Consider the following 19,754-nt stretch of genomic DNA (forward strand, 5'->3'; position numbering starts at 1 on the left):
AAGAAGAAGAAGAAGAAGAAAAAGAAGAATGGGTCTCTTTATAGTGGTTTATGTTTTGATGTAGTATAAACAATTATTCAAAGATTCATACTTGTATTCTTTTTTCATAATGTCAAATAAAAATGTATTTTTATCTAATTATTTCTTTTATCCTTATGTATTTATTGTTAAAAAAAATTATAGGGGCACCACTCATTTGATTCGCCCAAGGAACCTAAATTCAAAGGACCGGCCCTGGATCTGGGTATTCGGAGGCGGTTCCCTTGACTGATTATTTGGATATCAGGACAAGAACATATATCTCATCCGATCCGTGTGCGCCAGGAATAAGAATGTCTTCAACTGATTTGGGGACATCAGGACTAAGTAGAAAATCTTCTTCTGATCTGAGCATCAGGATAGGCGTCTGTAACGAATAGGCGTAAAGCTTTCTGGGAGGCATTTGAAGATCTTGATAACTTTCATGTAGAAAGAAACAGAGATGATTTATGCTATGATGCATGTATGCATGTTTTATGGAGTAATGTTCCCGAGAATGGAAACGCTACATGCTTAGAGATACGTTTGTGAGGAACCCTCAACATCACCCCGAGGCCTACGGGATGAGGTAGTAGATGTGGAAGGCCCCTCTGCTAGAACGAATGTAATAAATACCTTTGCTGCAACGGATGTATCAGGTACATCTGATGGAACGACTGATCCATCAGTCACATGTGACAGGACCTGCATCTGTGCACGTCGCATAGAGGCATGTTGTGCAGTCTCCCAAACATAATGCGGTTTGGATGGTCGGTCATAATGTCTGCATTGTATTACAAATAAAATCGTTAGATACAATTTAGTTATAACAAGAAAAGAAGAAAAAAAACAAATTTAATATGACTTGTTTTCTCTCTTTTATTTTCACTTTTCCTTCATTTTATTTTTTTTAAAACACTTCTTTATTTAAAAATTTCTAGAGCTTGCCCTGTTTTTTGAAGACACCTTTATGTGGTTCTCAGTATGACCTTCCATTCCACTTTCACATGTTCTCTATGATTCACATTTTCTTCTCGACTCAATTGTTTTTTCTTTTCTTCTACTAAAATTTCATCTTTGATATTTAGGGTTTGTGGTTTGGGAACATTTTTATGGTATGATGAAACGTCGATATGGTGAAGGGTGTAGTCAAAGTTAGTTCAGGTTCGCCGTGTTTGAAATCGGTTAGTTTTAGAAGCAACGATATGGTGAAGAACGTAGTCGGAGAAGAAACCCGATCTTCGTTTATCTTTTCTCTATCCTTTAACCTTCCTTCATAAACAAGATAGTCTTGATTGGAATATTATACTTTTCTCACTTTCAACTCTTCCTAACACACTTGTTATCGGATTCCCTCTTTTAACATCTATGTATGGTGATTTCACTGGAAATCTCATGGTACAAATTGTTCTACAAAGTGTATTTGGTATACTCTTGTGTTGTTTTTATCTGAATATAGAGTTGGTAAAATTTCTCATTACAGAACAATTTTCTGAAACCGCGTCTTCTATAACTTCATTCAAAGTTGATTCCGATGTTGTTTCGCTCCACGGTAGATAACCGCTTCAAACTGATGCTGAGATAGGTGAAGATGGTGAACTTCATGTTGTTGTTAGAAGATCAACTACGAACTCCGTGGTATATGGATCTTTTAACAAATCTCATTTACATAATATGACACCATGAGCTTCAAATCTCATCGGTGTTTACACTATGTGTATTGAAAACGAGACGCTAAAGATGAATAAGAAGAGAGGAGCTAGGAGTATGAGTGGTGAGTAGTTTAATACTATTTATCCATGAAGCACGGACACGATACGAGTATCCGATATGGTGATACGTTACTAATTGAAAACTATAAGATACGATACGTTTAAGATACGTATATACAAATTAGAATTATATATTTAGTTAAATTATAGTTTAACAAAACCAAACTCAATGGAATTTTTAATACATTACTATATTGCTGGAAAATATTAAAGTGATACCTATATTATAGTAAAAAGATATTCTTAATGAAAAAATGTGAAGGCATTATGAAGAAGAAGAAATTAAAACTTTGTTGTAAAAATTAAAAGGATTGATACGTAAAAAAAAAAGTTATAATTAATATGAATTAAATTTAAAATATTGAAAATTGCTAGTAATAAATTATGAGAAATTAAACTATTATTGAAAAATGACAAGTTTATGGAAGGAATTAAATAGGGTATTAAAAATTACCATTAAAAAGAATAAAGAGTCATTAAAATAAATAAAAAATCTCTTAAAATTGAGAAGTCACGTATCCTGACGTATGGGAGACGTATCACTGCCGTATCGGAATTTATTTATTTTTTAAAATAAATAAATCTGGATACTCCTTCGATACGTATCGGCGCCGTATCGGAGCATATCGAATACGATACGGCCTAATTGTTGAAGTATTCGTGCTTCATAGCTATTAATAATGGTTCTTAATTATTAACATTAGGCGACACTTCTAGTGGTGAGAAGGAGTTTATTGGGGTGCAGGGGTGTAGTTTGTTGCAGGGGTGTAGTATGTTCTCAGGGTCAGCTGTGTTGTGGGATTGATTGTTGTTTTTGTGTTAGTTTTGTATTCTCCCTTCATTTGTGTAGTAGTTGATTTCTGTTGGTGTTAACATCTATATTCATGCAGTTACATTAAATTGTTCACAGTACTAACAATCTGAATAGTGCATGAAGTCAATCACTACATTTTTCCTTAAAAAATGTATTGAGCCTATATTGTTTCAATATTGGCTGGCCCCCAGCTTGGAAGACCGGCAAACTATGAACTTTAAAAAAATTATCAAGCCACTCAGATTTTTATAACTCATGATTTCTCCTGTTCCTTTTTTACTTACTAATTGCATCTTAGTACAGTTGTTTCACCATGGCTTTACAATTCGGTTTTTTTGTAAGGTTAACGGAAGTCCACAGGAGACACTGATCCTGCAAAAGCCAAGGCCTCAAAACCTACGGGCAAAGAGGTAACCGAGAAAGAGAATGAACTTAGTGTCGGTTTGCTTAATATTCAAGTTGGATTAATTCGTAAAGCATGGAACCATATATCCATCAGCAGATAGGTACTTAAACCTACCAAAGAATCTTCTTATAGTTATACAAAATGTTAAATTTTCGGCTAGTTGATTATTCAGTACTTTGATATGTTTGAGATCTATTTAGATGAAAATTGATGCATCTATAAAATTAAATAATGCAGTTTTCTAGTTGAGGAGATAGATGTTAGCAAAGCCAAATTGCGGCAGGTTGTTAGTGCTTTGGCAAAGTACTGCAGTCCTTATGAGTTAACGGTAATGTAGTTAAATAACCAAGCGTGGTGATTGATTGTATTCATTTTGAATTGTAATTAAATTTTGTTGTCTTGCTGTTTGATGTTGTTGCACAGAACCGCCTAGTTGCACTTACAAAAAATGTCAAACCTGGAAAACTACGGAATGCTACGTCTCAAGGACTGGTATTTACTTTATCTTGTTGTGTCGTGACTTGTTACACATGTTACATTTTTTTACGCCTGTATTGTGATAATAGCCATTTAGTCAGAAGGGTTGTTTATGTAATTTGCTTTTACAAAAAAAAGTACCCTTTTCTTTTCCATTTTATGATATGCGAATCAACTAGGCTAACGGTGGACTAATGCGCAACGGACTTGAGCCAACATATCACAACTCCTAATCATTTGCAGACGGTCTAGTCTGGCATATTTAATGTGAGGGTTTATGTGGGGCAGCTGATACCGCATACCCAACTCTAGACTATTAGCTGATTGCTTTAAATATCATAGTTTGCCAGTCTTCCAAACTGATCTGGGCCAGCCCATACTGAAACCATATAGGTTCGATAAGTTTTTTAAAGAAAAATGTAGTGATTGACTGATGCACTATTCTTGTAGTTCATTATTCAAGATTGAAGGAAAACCATAAGATATACTAAACCCAAAAAAGAAACAGGTGTAGAAGATTACACTGGTATATATACATTCCTCGCACTTAAGATTATTACTTTTATTATGATGTTCAGAAACTCAAGCATATTCTATTTAATGTTATAACTAACATTTATTTATTCAAATATTTCAGGATTCAAATCCATTACAAAAAGATGAAGTTAAAAATGTTCAAGAATGATGTGCAAACATGATATTAAATCATATTGAAGCTAGTGCGGACAATGATATGAATTAGGTGCAATTCTCTGTTGGATATTGGTTATTCGGATGAAGATATGATCTTTTCTGTCCAATCTTTAAGGTTTTTTGTTTTGATTTTATTTTGATAAGTACGTAGTTCTTGTTTCACCTAAGTAGTTACTCTTGTTTCATTCGATACACCCTAATTTTTGAAGTATTCGTGCTTCATAGCTATTAATAATGGTTCTTAATTATTAACATTAGGCGACACTTCTAGTGGTGAGAAGGAGTTTATTGGGGTGCAGGGGTGTAGTTTGTTGCAGGGGTGTAGTATGTTCTCAGGGTCAGCTGTGTTGTGGGATTGATTGTTGTTTCTGTGTTAGTTTTGTATTCCCTTCATTTGTTAGTAGTTGGTTTCTGTTGGTGTTAACATCTATATTCATGCAGTTACATTAAATTGTTCACAGTACTAACAATCTGAATAGTGCATGAAGTCAATCACTACATTTTTCCTTAAAAAATGTATTGAGCCTATATTGTTTCAATATTGGCTGGCCCCCAGCTTGGAAGACCGGCAAACTATGAACTTTAAAAAAATTATCAAGCCACTCAGATTTTTACAACTCATGATTTCTCCTGTTCCTTTTTACTTACTAATTGCATCTTAGTACAGTTGTTTCACCATGGCTTTACAATTCGGTTTTTTTGTAAGGTTAACGGAAGTCCACAGGAGACACTGATCCTGCCAAAGCGAAAGCCTCAAAACCTACGGGCAAAGAGGTAGCTGAGAAAGAGAATGAACTTAGTGTCAGTTTGCTTAATATTCATGTTGGATTAATTCGTAAAGCATGGAACCATCCAACAGCTGATAGGTACTTAAACCTACCAAAGAATCTTATAGTTATACAAAATGTTAAATTTTCGGCTAGTTGATTCTTCAGTACTTTGATATGTTTGAGATCTGTGTAGCTGAAAATTGATGCATCTATAAAATTAAATAATGCAGTTTTCTAGTTGAGGAGATAGATGTTAGCAAAGCCAAATTACGGCAGGTTGTTAGTGCTTTGGCAAAGTACAGCAGTCCTGATGAGTTAACGTTAATGTAGTTACATAAAAAAGTGTGGTGATTGATTGTGTTCATTTTGAATTGTAATTAACTTTTGTTGTCTTGCTGTTTGATGTCGTTACACAGAACCACCTAGTTACACTTACAAAAAACGTCAACAAAAATGATAAGTTTACAACTTTTTTTACACTCACACCGTATTTATATACTTAGTATGCATAAGTTTTACTTTTTTAATATTTTATATTATCTTGATTTTTGTGCAAATTTTTTTTCCTTTGTTAAACTCTACGGTGTAAAATACAGTGTAACAAAAATTGGTGTATAAATAGCATCTCTCAAACGTCAAACATGGAAAACTACGGGATGTTACATCTCAAGGACTTGTATTTACTTTATCTTGTTGTGTCGTGACATGTATTCAGATGTTACATGTTTTTTCCGCCTGTATTCTGATAATAGCCATTTAGTCTGAAGGGCTGTTTATGTAATTTGCTTTTACAAAAAAGCACTTTTTCTTTTCCATTTTATGATATGCGAATCAACTAGGTTAACGGTGGACTAATGCGCAGCGGACTTGAGCTAGGGGTGGACAACGGTTTGATTTCGGGCCCAAACCACTAAACCGAACCAAACCACGGGTGAGATGGTTAGGCCCAACTTCCGACCGTTTGACCTTTCGGTTTTTTAAGGTTCGGTTTAAAACAGTTCGGTTTGCAACATCAGTTTTTTTCGGTTAATTTTATTGGGTCAATTTGATTTTTAAGCCCAAAATAAAGTCAGTGAATTCTATTTTTCAGGTTAACTTAACTTAATTGTTGGGCCGATTTATATTTCTAGCCCAACTAAATTCATTTTTTCCATTTTAAAATTTATAATTTAATTATCTTCACTTAACTACCATATTAAAAAAATATATTATTATATTTCATTTTTACATAGAAAAATAAAATTATCTTTACAAAAATTATTTTAATTAAAACATTAAAAAACATAGTAAAAACAAAATATAAAGTGTTTCAAATATATTATTATTACAACTTAAATGGACATTTAAATTGAATATCCATCCTTATGTGTCATAAAATGTGATATGTCCATACTTCCTCCAAGAGATACCTTCATTCATGTAATACCTATCAAACATTTAAACAGAATAATAATAGCTTCATGTTCATGTAATACCTCTCAAACATTTAAACAGAGTACTAAGACCCATCAATATTCAAATATTAAAAGTAATCAATACTCAATAACATTCAAAAAAAATTATTAATGCAAAATTAGTATTGAATAAATTATAATATTTGATTTGACTCAATAACATTAAAGTTCAATAAATTCTCATAATATCAGGAAAAAAACACATTTTTATTGATTTTTTCATAGAATGATTTCTGCAGTTGAAATGGTAGGAAAAATATTAGAAATTTCATAAGAACTAACAAGCATAAGGAACCAGTCATACATCCTATAAACATGGTAATATGAACATGATAATAAACATCATAATAAATAATGAAACTAAAAAACTTACTATTGTGAATTCAATGCCACGAACAAAGTATAAAATAAGGGATGAATAAAGGACAAGGAAGAATATGAGAACACAAATATTGGTTATAACTGCTATTCTTTTACTTTCTCTTAAAACAAGATTACAAGTTTACAAGAATAACAAATAACCTCTCTCACCCTAAATTAGGATTTGCAGCGTAGCAATGATGAGAGACTAGTATGCTATTTATAATAAAACCTAACATACTAACTAATGGACTTTTTCCACAAGGCCCATTACACAAGCCAACTTAATAAACAAGCTAACTTAACAAATTAGGGTTTAAACACTAAAACCCAATTTAACATGCTAACAACCCTAGCATCTTCGACACAAGCATGTGAACAACCTTCGACTTCATGCTTAACCCTGTCGAACCAAGAAGCTACCCTTCGGCCATACTAGAGTTCGATCCAATATCTCACACTTATAGTGGAGGAATAATGTTAGACCCTGTTGGTGGAATATAAATTGTAGATCTGAACCAGGAAATCATCCCTCTTGCAAACCAGTTTTGTCTGCATAGACAAGAAGATAATAGTCAAACTATGGAATAGTGATAGTAAGTAAGAGAAAATGAACTTTACACTAAATAGATAGAAAAATAGGAAAAATCTTCAACAACTAGGTAATTAGAATACTCCTTGGCCTTAAGTGTTTACCAAGATCTTTGTTGTTTAGAGAGTTCCCTTTTCAAGATCTATAATTTCAGGAAACTTAAGATCTTTCAAGCTGCAACAAGATTAAACAAATTAGAAAAAAAATCAGAATAATCAAAACCTAATCAAAGTCTTAAGAACTAGGGTTAATACCTATTTTCCCCCCTGCCATATAGGCGACATTTGAAAAACCCCCCTGCAAAAAAAAAAGTTGCAAGAATTTCCCTAACATTTCAAGATTCTCTCATTTTAAACCTTCGTCAGATCCAGTCATCCAAAAAGCTTACGTGGCATGTATTTTTTTGATTTTTTTAATTTTTTTCGTTGACTAGATAGCCCATGTGGCTTTTTATATTTTTTCTTGCAACTTTTTTATCCACGTGGCGTTTTTAATATTATTATATTGTTTAGTTCTTAAAATCATAAATATCAAAGTTTAAAAATTTGGTCCCAACAAGGGTTGAACCCAGGAACCATAGCATCCTACACTAACATTTAACCACTGCGCTGGGCTTCATATTATGCTGTAATATTGACTTAGCTACTTTATAATAGACAGTGTAACGTCTCATTATTAGTTTTTGTTTAATTACTATTTTCATTATTATTTAATAACAATATTATTAGTTAATAATTAATAGTTAATAGTTAATATTATTAATTAATATTACTAAATTATAAAATAATAATTAATATTTATTTTACTGTTAAAGTTAATTAAATTATAAACTAAATTAAATTAATATAATTAATATTTAATATTTATATTTATTTTACTATTAATATTAAATAATAATATTTATTTTACTGTTAAAGTTAATTAAATTATAAACTAAATTAAATTAAATTAAATTAATATAATATAAATAATAAAGTTACTATTATTAATATTTATTTTACTATTAATATAAATTGTTTAAATTAAATTAATTAACTTAAATATAACGTTAATGGCAAAATAATATTAAATAAATTAAATAAAAATAAATTAAATTAAATTAAACATAAATGTTAAATTAAATTAAACTAATATTAAATATAAAATATAAAATAAATTAAATTAATATAAACAAATATTAATTAACAACGTTAAAAGTAAAATAAATTAAATTAAATTAGATATAAACATTTATATAAAATATTTAAATTAAATTTATTAAGTTAAATATAATGTTAAAGGAAAAATAACATTAATTAAATTAAATTACATATAAACATTAATATAAACATTAAATTTAATTAAATTAATATTAATTAGAAAATCTAAACTAAATTAAAATAATATAAACAAATATTAATTAATAATATTAACCGTAAAATATAAACTAAAATAGTATTAATTATTAAATATAAATTAAATTAAACTAAATTAAATTAATATAAACTAATATTATTTAAAATTAATTATTTTAGTTTATATTTTATAATTTAATTAAGTTAAACAGTAAAATAAATATTAATTATTATTTTATAATATAACTAATATTATCTAATAACATTAACATTAACTCATAAATATAAACTAATAACTAATAATTATTAACTAATAATATTAATATTAATTAATAATGTAAACATTAAATATTAATTTTAATAACGTAAACGATGGTTATTATATATCTTCTAAGGGAAATATATGTCAAAACACAAGCTCCAGCGCAGTGGTATAGAGTTTGAGTTGTATGCTATGGTTCCTGGGTTCAACCCTTGTTGGGACCAAAATTTTAAATTTTGATATTTATGATTTTAAGAACTAAATAATATAATAATATTAAAAATGCCACGTGGAAAAAAAGTTGCAAGCTTTTTGGATGACTGGATCTGACGAAGGTTTAAAATGAGAGAATCTTGAAATGTTAGGGAAATTCTTGCAACTTTTTTTTTGCAGGGGGGTTTTTCAAATGTCGCGTATATGGCAGGGGGGAAAATAGGTATTAACCCTAAGAACTATTACCTTAAAAGAATAATCACCTTCATTATATCACTTTGTTGAACCTAAAAATCAAAGCACAACTAAAATCAAAACAAATCTGACTTAATCTTAAAAGTTCACAAAAACTCAAATGCTAACCATAGATCTAAATCACTTATACAGAAAAATCAACAACAACCAACCTTTTGTAAGATTAACTTCATCAGAGTACCACATGTGATAGCTTTAAGTTGGTCAAGCACCTGAAAATAAAATACTTATGAAAGAAAGATGAAAATGATAATTATTTACAAACAAGTGTGGAATCCAAAGCAGATCGAGAACTACGAACAAATAAAAATACATGCATGTATTGTTTTTATAAGGATTCTCTAACAACAAGTTGTTATTTTGATTTTTTCTGGATTTAGGGATATGGTTTGGATTTCAAAACTGATATGTGAGTAAGGTAATGAAAAGATTGAAGGTGGTGGTGATGAAAACATCGAAGGTGGTTGTTCTTTTTTTTCTAAGATCTAGAGACATAAGGTTAAAAGTTTGAAGATGAAGAACATATGAGAGGAGAGGGGGCGGCGCTATTTGGAAGAGAAGAAAAATGAAGTGAGAAATTTGGGTTGTGTTCTGAAACCCTAGTAGTGTTAATAAATAAAACGTAATAACTGGATCGGTCGGATTCGGTCACCGATGGGGCCAATATTTTAATCCGAACCGAACCGAAGTAGTCCACTTTAAACCGAGTGAATCACCCATTTTAACCCGTGACCCGATTTCATCCGACCCGAATTGTTTATTTTGATTCGGACCGGTCGGTTATATACACGGATGGCTTTCTTTTGTCCACCCCTAACTTGAGCCAACATATCACAACTCCTAATCATTTGCAGACGGTCTAGTATGGCATATTTAATGTGCGGGTTTATGTGGGGCGGTTGATACCGCATACCCAACTCTAGACTATTAGCTGATTGCTTTAAAGATCATAGTTTGCCAGTCTTCCAAGCTGATCTGGACCAGCCCATACTGAAACCATTTAGGTTCGATAAGTTTTTTAAAGAAAAATGTAGTGATTGACTTATGCACTATTCTTGTAGTTCATTATTCAGAATTGAACGGAAACCGTTAGATATAGGACCCGTTTGTTTTGGCTTTTTTTTAAATCGATTTTTATAGTGTTACAAAATTTTGTGAAAAAAAATTTTACAACATTTTTTTTTATAAAAGCTTCAAATGAAAATTTTGTTTGAATAGTTAATCTTAAAATGTGATTTTAAGTATTTCATTTATTTATGGGAAAAAATTTGGATATCAAAATTTCAAAAAATCACTTAATTTTGAAGCTATTTCAAATAGATTTTCATAAAAATCATTTTTGAAATACAACTTTTTAAAAAAATTGTGATTTTCACTAGAGATTAATTATTATGCACTGTCAGTGTAAAATTCTTTACACAGTCAGTGCATCACAACCATTCACAAATATTATTTTATAAATAATTAAAATTAAAACTAAATTTCAATAAGCATTTAACGGTTAGGATTCACTGACGGTGTAAAACTGCTTTACACTGTCAGTGCATACGAATTAAATTCTTTTCACTAAGTTTTGGTCTTCAATAATCTATGTTTATGTTCTATGATATCAGAATTAGTGTTTCATTTTAGAAAAAACGAATATAAAAAAACTTGTAATATTTTAAAAAATGATTTTGAAAAATTTATTTTAAAAAATACAAAGAAAAAATCCATTTTTTTAAAGCTGAAACAAACAGGCCCATACTAAACCCAAAAAAGAAACACGTGGAGATTATTACTTTTATTATGATGTTCAGAAACTCATGCATATTCTATTTAATGTTATAACTAACATTTATTTATTCAAATATTTCAGGATTCAAATCCGTTACAAAAAGATGAAGTTAAAAATGTTTAAGAATGATGTGCAAACATGATATTAAAACATATTAAAGCTAGTGCGGACAATGATATGAATTAGGTGCAATTCTCTGTTGGATATTGGTTGTTCGGATGAGGATATGATCTTTTCTGTCCAGTCTTTAAGGTTTCTTGTTTTGATTTTATTTTGATAAGCACGTAGTAGTTGTTGTTATACTTAAGTACTTACTCTTATTTATGTGTTTTAATAAGACTAGTGTTATCTCTATTGAATTCACATTTTAGTGCAATTGAACTTAGCTGCTTACGCAGTGGCGGTATACCTATTATGATTACAATGATGTTTTAATTTAATATGACAATATTTTTACTTCTATGCTTTTACTTTGATGTCTAGATGAGATATATGGAACAAAATGATTAAATGATGTTGTGTTATTATTATTTTGCTAGTTGTGTTGATCTGTTGTTAGTCTTTATATATATATATATATATATATATATATATATATATATATATATATATATATATATATATATATATATATATATATATATATATATATATATATATATATATATATATATATATATATATATAGGGGACGACTCAAGTGAGAACACTTGGTTATTATGAGAAATGAGAACAATGAATCACGACCATTAAATTTTGATTTTGTTGATTTTAATGGACTGGATTGGTTTCTCTCTCTATGTTGATTCAAAATAAATACTAAGGATCATAGAAAGAGAAACCAATCCAGTCCATTAAAATCAACAAAATCAAAATTTAATGGTCGTGATTCATTGTTCTCATTTCTCATAATAACCAAGTATTCTCACTTGAGTCGTCCCCTATATATATATATATATATATATATATATATATATATATATATATATATATATATATATATATATATATATATGGAGCATATCAAGTGAGAGCATTTTTAAATGAGAGATGAGAGGAAGAAATATCAACCATTGGATTCATCAAGACAGAGAATGTTAATACATTAATGAGGTTATTAATTTCTCTCCCTTGATGAATTCAATGGTTGATATTTCTTCCTCTCATCTCTCATTTAAAAATGCTCTCACTTGATATGCTTCATATATATATACACACACACACACACAGGAAGCAAGTGAGAGCATTTTTAAATGAGAGACATATATATATATATATATATATATATATATGGGAGCATATCAAGTGAGAGCATTTTAAAATGAGAGATGAGAGGAATAAATATCAACCATTGGATTCATCAAGAGAGAGAAGGTTAATACATTAATGTGGCTATTAAATTCTCTCTCATGATGAATCCAATGGTTGATATTTATTCCTCTCATCTCTCATTATAAAATGCTCTCACTTGATATGCTCCCATATATATATATATATATATATATATATATATATATAGGGAGCAAGTGATCGTGTGTGTGTGTGTGTGTGTGTGTGTGTGTGTGTGTGTGTGTGTGTGTCTAGACTTATTAAGTTGATTTTGTTTAACAAACCTAATAACTTTTTCTTAAGTTATGTCCAAATTCGACTTAAGAGGTCAAAACTTCCTATGTCGACAAATCTTAAATTTGTTTCAAAACCGACTTAAAAAGTCATTTTTAACCTGTGCAACCCCAAATTTGCAAACGCATATGAGTCGCAAAATATGTTTCACATGAGGTGTGATAAAACTTCAACTATAAGATGGGCGGGAAGAATTACATGTGCCGATGAAGCTGTGACAAGAAATATATTTTTTTTAAATAAGCAATGGAATTATAAGGAGCAAAAGGATGCTCCATCCCGAAACAAAGCGGAAAGCTCCTACCTCTCAAAGCATTCAAGAGGTAGAATATTCCAATAGTAATAATTACAAAGGTTCACCTTCTCAATTTATCGATACTTTTTTCATGAGAAAGCACTAGGATTGAATCTCTCAATTTATATCTCTTTTAATTTTCCACGTCTTAAATCTTAACTATTTAATTAATAAAATGCTGGATAACAAAAATACACATATTAAGAGAAAATATTGGAACAAAATATTTTTAAAAAGAAAAAATATCGTTATATATACAATTATGCGGTAATTGACGAAATATTTATTATAAACTAATATCAATATTTTTAGACACTATTACAATTAAGTATTCTAATTGATTAAACTTTATTAATATATAAAGCATACATAGTACTATTTTTTATATATATATATATATATATATATATATATATATATATATATATATATATATATATATATATATATATATATATATATATATATATATGAAGTAATTTTATTTTTTCTGATACACAATCAAGAATTAAAATTAAATATAATAATTGATTAAAAAATTGATTTTTTTTTCACATTTATCTCTTAAAAACAATCAACAATAATAATTGATTAAAATTTTGATTTTTTTTTCAAAATATAAAGCTTACTCAAAGATCTATTTTTTCTCTCTTGAATAACCTACTCACTCTATGAAGAAGTCGACAAGCCTTACTCTCCCAATTCCAATATCGTGCAAAAAAAACAGTAATCAGAATCTCATACAATATTGCAAATAGTTTTTCGAAACTCGAATCATAGTCCCTCAAAAGTCTCCAAATTCCGATCTTCTTTTTCATTCTCTCCGATCCAAAGGTTCTTTCTCTCTCCATTTTGCATAGTATTGTATTGCTTGGATAACACGATTTTGAATTTTTCATGTTATATGTTTTCTAATTAGGGTTTCATTTAACTTTTGATTTAGGGTTTTGATTTATATTTTTATTTTGATTTTCAATCAAACATTTAAGTATAGATACTGTTGACCAAAGTTACACCAATGCCAGCAATGTCATCTCTTCTTGTCAATGGAATTCCCCAATTTCGTCCACAAGTTGTGAAAGGCTCTTCGGTTCACGTAAATTGTACCAAATCAAGAGCTTCAGGTTTTAAGGTTAGGGCAAACAGTTGTGGTGATCACCAAGTTGACAACTTCCTGAAAAGGGATTATAGGTGGGGATTTAATCAACAAATAGACTCATTTTCTTTACCCAAAGGCCTATCCGAGGAAACCGTTCGGTTAATATCTGCAAGAAAAAATGAGCCTGATTGGATGCTTGACTTTAGACTTAAAGCATATCACAAGTTTTTGAACATGAAAGATCCAAACTGGTCTGACAATAGATACCCGAAAATTAATTTTCAGGATATTTGTTATTATTCCGAGCCTAAGAAGAAACCAACTTCGGATAGTCTTGATGAGCCTGCACCTAAGCTACTCGCCTACTTTGATAGGCTTGGGGTTCCTCTCTTAGAAAATAAGACGGGTAATGTAGCCGTAGATGTTGTTTGTGATAGTGTTTCGATTGCAACGACTCATAAGAAGACTTTGGAGGAAAAGTCGGGCGTGATATTCTGTGCTATATCCGAAGCTGTAAGGGAGTATCCGGATTTGGTTAAGAAGTATTTAGGAAAGGTTGTCCCTTCTGATGATAACTTTTATGCAGCGTTGAATTCTGCTGTGCATGGGGATGGGACGTTTGTGTATATTCCCAAGAATGTCAAGTGTCCAATGCAAATATCGACATATTTTAGGATTAATGCGAAAGAGTTTGGTCAGTTTGAGAGGACATTGATTGTCGCAGAAGAGGGTAGTTTTGTGGAGTACTTGGAAGGGTGTACTGCACCCGTTTACGATACTAATCAGTTACACGCAGCAGTGGTTGAATTATATTGTCATGAAGGAGCGGAGATTAAATATCTGACAAAGCAGGATTGGTATGCTGGTGACGAGAATGGGAGAGGTGGGATATATAACTTTGTCACCAAGAGGGGACTCTGTGCTGGGGCCAGATCAAAGATATCTTGGACACAGGTGGAAATAGGATCAGCAATTACATGGAAGTATCCGAGTGTTGTTCTAGAGGGTGATGAATCAGTAGGGGAGTTTCATTCGGTAGCACTGACTAATAACTATCAGCAGGCAGATACAGGGACAAAGATGTTACATAAGGGAAAGAATACTAGGAGTAGAATCGTATCGAAAGGTATTTCTGCTGCTCATTCCAGAAATTGTTATAGAGGACTTGTGCAGGTAATGTCAGGTGCAGACGGAGCTAAAAGCTCCTCACAGTGCGATTCCATGCTCGTAGGAGATACTGCAGCTGCAAATACCTACCCATACATTCAGGTAGTTACATTTTGAAAATGTTTTATTGATTTTTTGTGATTTTATTTACATCCTCTTGATGTTAATGTCTATGCCTCGGTTCATGGGTTTCCACTTAACGTTTTTGCTACGTTATTCTTGTTTTATATATTACATTTAAGGAGGCATTTTCAAGTTCATTTCTTACTTGGCTTTGCAAATTGACCGTATATATTTTTGTTTGTGTTGTATAATATTTTATGAAAAATATATCAATAAAAAGTTAAACTCTTTCCAATGATATATTTTTCATCAAATATTATACAACACAAACAAAAATATCTACGGCCAAATTTCAATTTTTAAAAAGCAAAGAAAGTAAAAAATGGACAATAATTTAATAACGGAGGGAGTATTATAGAAATATGATATCTAGGATTTTGATTGTTGTGTCGACGGTGAATTGTCGTGAACATACAATTGCTTTATTGAATAGTGCTTGAAATTTAATGCCTTGCATGTGTTTATCAGTCTAAGAATCCTTCTGCTCGAATTGAACATGAAGCTACAACATCGAAAATTGGTGAAGATCAGCTGTTTTACTTTCAACAGAGAGGAATCGACTATGAGAATGCCATGTCGGCTATGATAGTTGGATTCTGTAGAGATGTAATTGATGATCTTCCATATGAATTTGCTTCTGAAACAAAACAGTTGTTGAGCTTGAAGCTAAAAGGATCTGTTGGTTAGGTTCCATAGCCGCTGGATGCTTTTGCTGCTGAAGATGTTACAGACTCAGTACTTGATGATGTATATGTAAACAATAATTTAGTTTTTTAGTTTTTTTTTCTTGAAATATGTAACCGTAAAAAGGCAGCATTTCGCACCTACGGTGCTCTGCCATCATAATATTTATTGTTGGGATCAGCTCCAGCACGGATTAGACTTTTCAGCAGTTGCAAGTTTCCATTATAATCTTGCATTGTTTACTTTTAAAGCAATCTATGCCTCCTGCTTTGCAAAGGAATTTCAAATGGATTTTAACGGCATCACCAATACTGCTGCTGGATGTACTACTGGTAGAGTATACCTATAGTCTCGTAATTCTGTTTGGCAAAATCATAAACATAAAGCAAGACTGAGTTTATGCTCTGCTCTGTCTTTCACTCTAGTCTAATCCAGATTTTACTTAGATTGAGAAGAGGAGAGTAAAGATCATAAATAGTGAGATCGGAGCACAGATCATATAATCCTTACAAGTAAGAATGTGAATCCCACACAATCCTACCAGATTGTGATGCTGTTTGTTCTTGGGAACACAGTATCTTCCGTTTTGTCAAAATTAATGTGTGGAAGGTTTCTTGATATGGTGTTTGGATGGATGGTTAGAAATTTATCTTTATGGTGGCTACCAAACATTTATCTTAATATATTTCACCCTAAACAGGTTATTGGTAGGTGGAGTTATTTTGTTATCCCTTTTCAATTTTGTTTTCTATTTAAATATAAACCAAAAATCAGAATATGCAATTGTAACAGTATTATTTCATTTCATGGGGTTCTTCTAACAGTGATCCCATATGGAGTGTAGTGCTCGATATAGCCACTGTTATTCTAGTTGTAGACTGTTGAGATGAAAAACAAATTGATGTAAAAAGAGATAAAAGAAACAATAATACTGCAGGATAATGAACTTGCATACCAAGACTTGAAACCCTCGCTCGGTGCTATTCGTTTTATAAATCTGCTCTGTCTGTTTCGCAATGACATTTATTAATGTTTGCAATGTTCTTGTGTGGTCGCAGGTGGTCCAGCAGCTGCATCTGTTGGTTGTGCTGGCTTTGCCGCATATTCTGTCGTAATAAATTGACTCAGACCAATTTTGGAGGAGGCATCAATAAGTAAATTGACTTGGATCAATTTTGTTTTCTTCAATCATAGTTTGATTTCTTGATGAAAATGTTTGTTTTCTTCAATCATAGTTTGATTTCTTGATGAAAATGATAATATGGAGAAAAAAAGTAAATTAAACGTATTCGTAAATATTGACACTAACACATTTTTTAAAGTTGTCGCTACTACATAGAGCTCGGAAGTGGCATTGCCTTGAACGAATTCATATTTTTCTCCGAGTTCCTCGTGACTAGGCATAACAGTTCGTAAAGCATTGGTGTGGTCATTGACTATCTTAGGAATAACCTCATCCACTAGGTCATTGTCAGTACAAGTATTGTTGGAGTTAAACAGCTGCTCAAAGTGTCTTGAGAAAATATTGGAGACTTCCTTAGGGCCAGTGTAAACAGCCTCTTCATGTTAGACTGATGAAATAAGTTTAGTGGCATGCCGGATTTTAGAAATCCTGTTAAAATAAGTAGTATTTATATCTCCCTCAATGTGCCACTTTACCTTTGATTTCTCTTGCCAGAATAGTTTTTCCAATTTCAAAGCATTTTCCATGTCAATTTGGACTTTTTGTTCCTTATCTAACAAAAGAGCATATTACTCTTTTTGTTCTTTGAATTTGGGATTGGATTTCATTTAAATTTATTGTAGCTTTCCTTAAGAGGTCATGAACATTGCCAAAGCCTGATGACAAATTACTCTATCAAGTCTTCTTTCAATATGTTGGGCACCTCTTCTACCATTATTCCAGGTAAATTCTGCACCTCTGGTTGGAAGATGAATCAGATTGTTAGCATCTATCCAACTTTGGAAATCTTCAATTGGAGTCTTAGAAGGGTTGGATGAACCTCTATGCTCATGAGCCCCCAAGATGGTGTTAAAGTCACCTAGAAAACACCAAGGTTTGTCACTCAAATTCTTTAAGGAGGAAAGATTAGTCCATAATTCTCTTCTCATCATGCTTATGTTTCAAAAGAAGATTTTCGAGAGCTAATCTTGTGGGTTGATTAGAAAACCCTCTAACATTCCAGTAGAGACCCTTCATTGGGTAATTTCAAGAGAAACCAACATTGCTCTAGTGCTGGGATCAGATAAAATAGATTTTGAAACTGACTTGCTTTTCCTCTTGGTTTTCTTTGAGACCACCATTTGAAATTCCTTATCTGGTTCATCTAAATTACCTGGTTCTTTTGCCAAATTAGCCCAGGACTGCTTGAGAAACACCATGTCTTGTTGCACATTCTTGTTGGGTGTGTTTTCAGCAGCTTCAGAGTGTATATTCTCTTTGAGTAGCATCCACAATTTATGAACCACTAGAGCTTATTACATCCTCATCAAAGTTTCTCTCAATATTTTGGGGGTAAGTGAGCTGCATGGATTTCAATTTGAACATCTTGTCTACCACTGTCAGTGTTAGGAACAACAACCATATGCCCTGCCTACCCTGTTTATCCTTCACAAATGGGGGGTCCAATGAGGCCTTTGTTGAAGCATTTGATTTTTTGATGAAAATGTTTGTTTTCTTCAATCATAGTTTGATATCTTGATGAAAATGATAAAAGGAACATGATACGGAGCAACACATATTACAGTATTATTTCACATATGTCATTGGCGGATACATTTCTACTTTAGTATTGGATAATGCTATGTATTAATAATTGGGACTGACTCTTTCTATTGTTTAGAACCAAAAAAAAATAGTGTACTAGTATTAATTAATTCTTGTGAAATTGGATTCTATGGAGTTGAGTAGGCCAATGAAATTTTATTATTGAAAGAGGAATTTGCAATTTAAATTGTTTGAGCAGTAAGCTGCCACAAGTAGTGTATCACAGGATTATTTGCCTCAAACCAACTGCTTCAAGTATGGCTACTATTCTCTTGATTGGATGCCTTCATGGACACCGTAGACATGTCACAAACATTAACACGCCGATATCGGTAATAATATTTAATCATAAGTGTTAATGTCGGTGTCTGACATTCTGACACTATTGTCGGTGTCTGACACGCCGATATTGATAATAATATAAAAAAAAAAAAAGTAATCACAAATGTTAACGGTGACACATTTTTTAAAGTTGTTGGTACCACATAAAGCTAGCTCGGAAGTGACATTAATTTACATTTCCATACAACTGTTTAGCAAACTATTAATTTACATTTCCATCCCTAAATGTATTAGTATACTGTTAAAGTGTTAATTTATCCTTTACCCAAAGCAATAGGAATGACCGTTGAGCTAATCATAGGCACAGTGCATTTATCATATCATGTGTTTTCAATAAATTTTAATCATTCAGCCAAGAATCAAAATCAAATAGAGCGCAATATTTAACCAAAGCACAAGCATTAGAAAGGTAATAATATTAATAAACATTGCTTACTGCAAACTCTACCCTTCTCAG

The 19,754-nt window shown here is 31.3% G+C and overlaps 2 protein-coding genes across 5 annotated transcripts; both read left to right on the forward strand.

Moving 5' to 3' along the window:
* Positions 1-1,151: 1,151 nt before the first annotated feature.
* LOC131645242 (uncharacterized) lies at positions 1,152-5,280 on the forward strand. The gene is made up of 7 exons (XM_058915916.1): positions 1,152-1,182; positions 1,478-1,570; positions 2,495-2,573; positions 3,248-3,338; positions 3,434-3,502; positions 4,898-5,046; positions 5,181-5,280. The coding sequence occupies exons 1-7, from the start codon at positions 1,152-1,154 to the stop codon at positions 5,278-5,280; spliced, it is 612 nt and encodes a 203-aa protein (XP_058771899.1).
* Positions 5,281-13,755: 8,475 nt separating this feature from the next.
* LOC131626289 (UPF0051 protein ABCI8, chloroplastic-like) lies at positions 13,756-16,446 on the forward strand. 4 transcript variants are annotated; one of them, XM_058897124.1, is made up of 3 exons: positions 13,756-13,949; positions 14,059-15,483; positions 15,973-16,446. In XM_058897124.1, exons 2-3 carry the CDS (start codon positions 14,134-14,136, stop codon positions 16,189-16,191), a joined length of 1,569 nt encoding a protein of 522 aa, XP_058753107.1. In that variant the 5' UTR covers positions 13,756-13,949; positions 14,059-14,133; the 3' UTR covers positions 16,192-16,446. The 4 variants fall into 4 exon arrangements, with proteins under 4 accessions (XP_058753107.1, XP_058753114.1, XP_058753110.1 ...); XM_058897131.1 differs by having other exon boundaries at positions 14,105-15,483; XM_058897127.1 differs by having other exon boundaries at positions 14,110-15,483.
* The last annotated feature ends 3,308 nt before the right edge of the window (positions 16,447-19,754 follow it).

The sequence above is a fragment of the Vicia villosa genome, linkage group LG1 (genome assembly GCF_029867415.1).
Source record: "Vicia villosa cultivar HV-30 ecotype Madison, WI linkage group LG1, Vvil1.0, whole genome shotgun sequence".
NCBI lineage: Eukaryota > Viridiplantae > Streptophyta > Magnoliopsida > Fabales > Fabaceae > Vicia > Vicia villosa.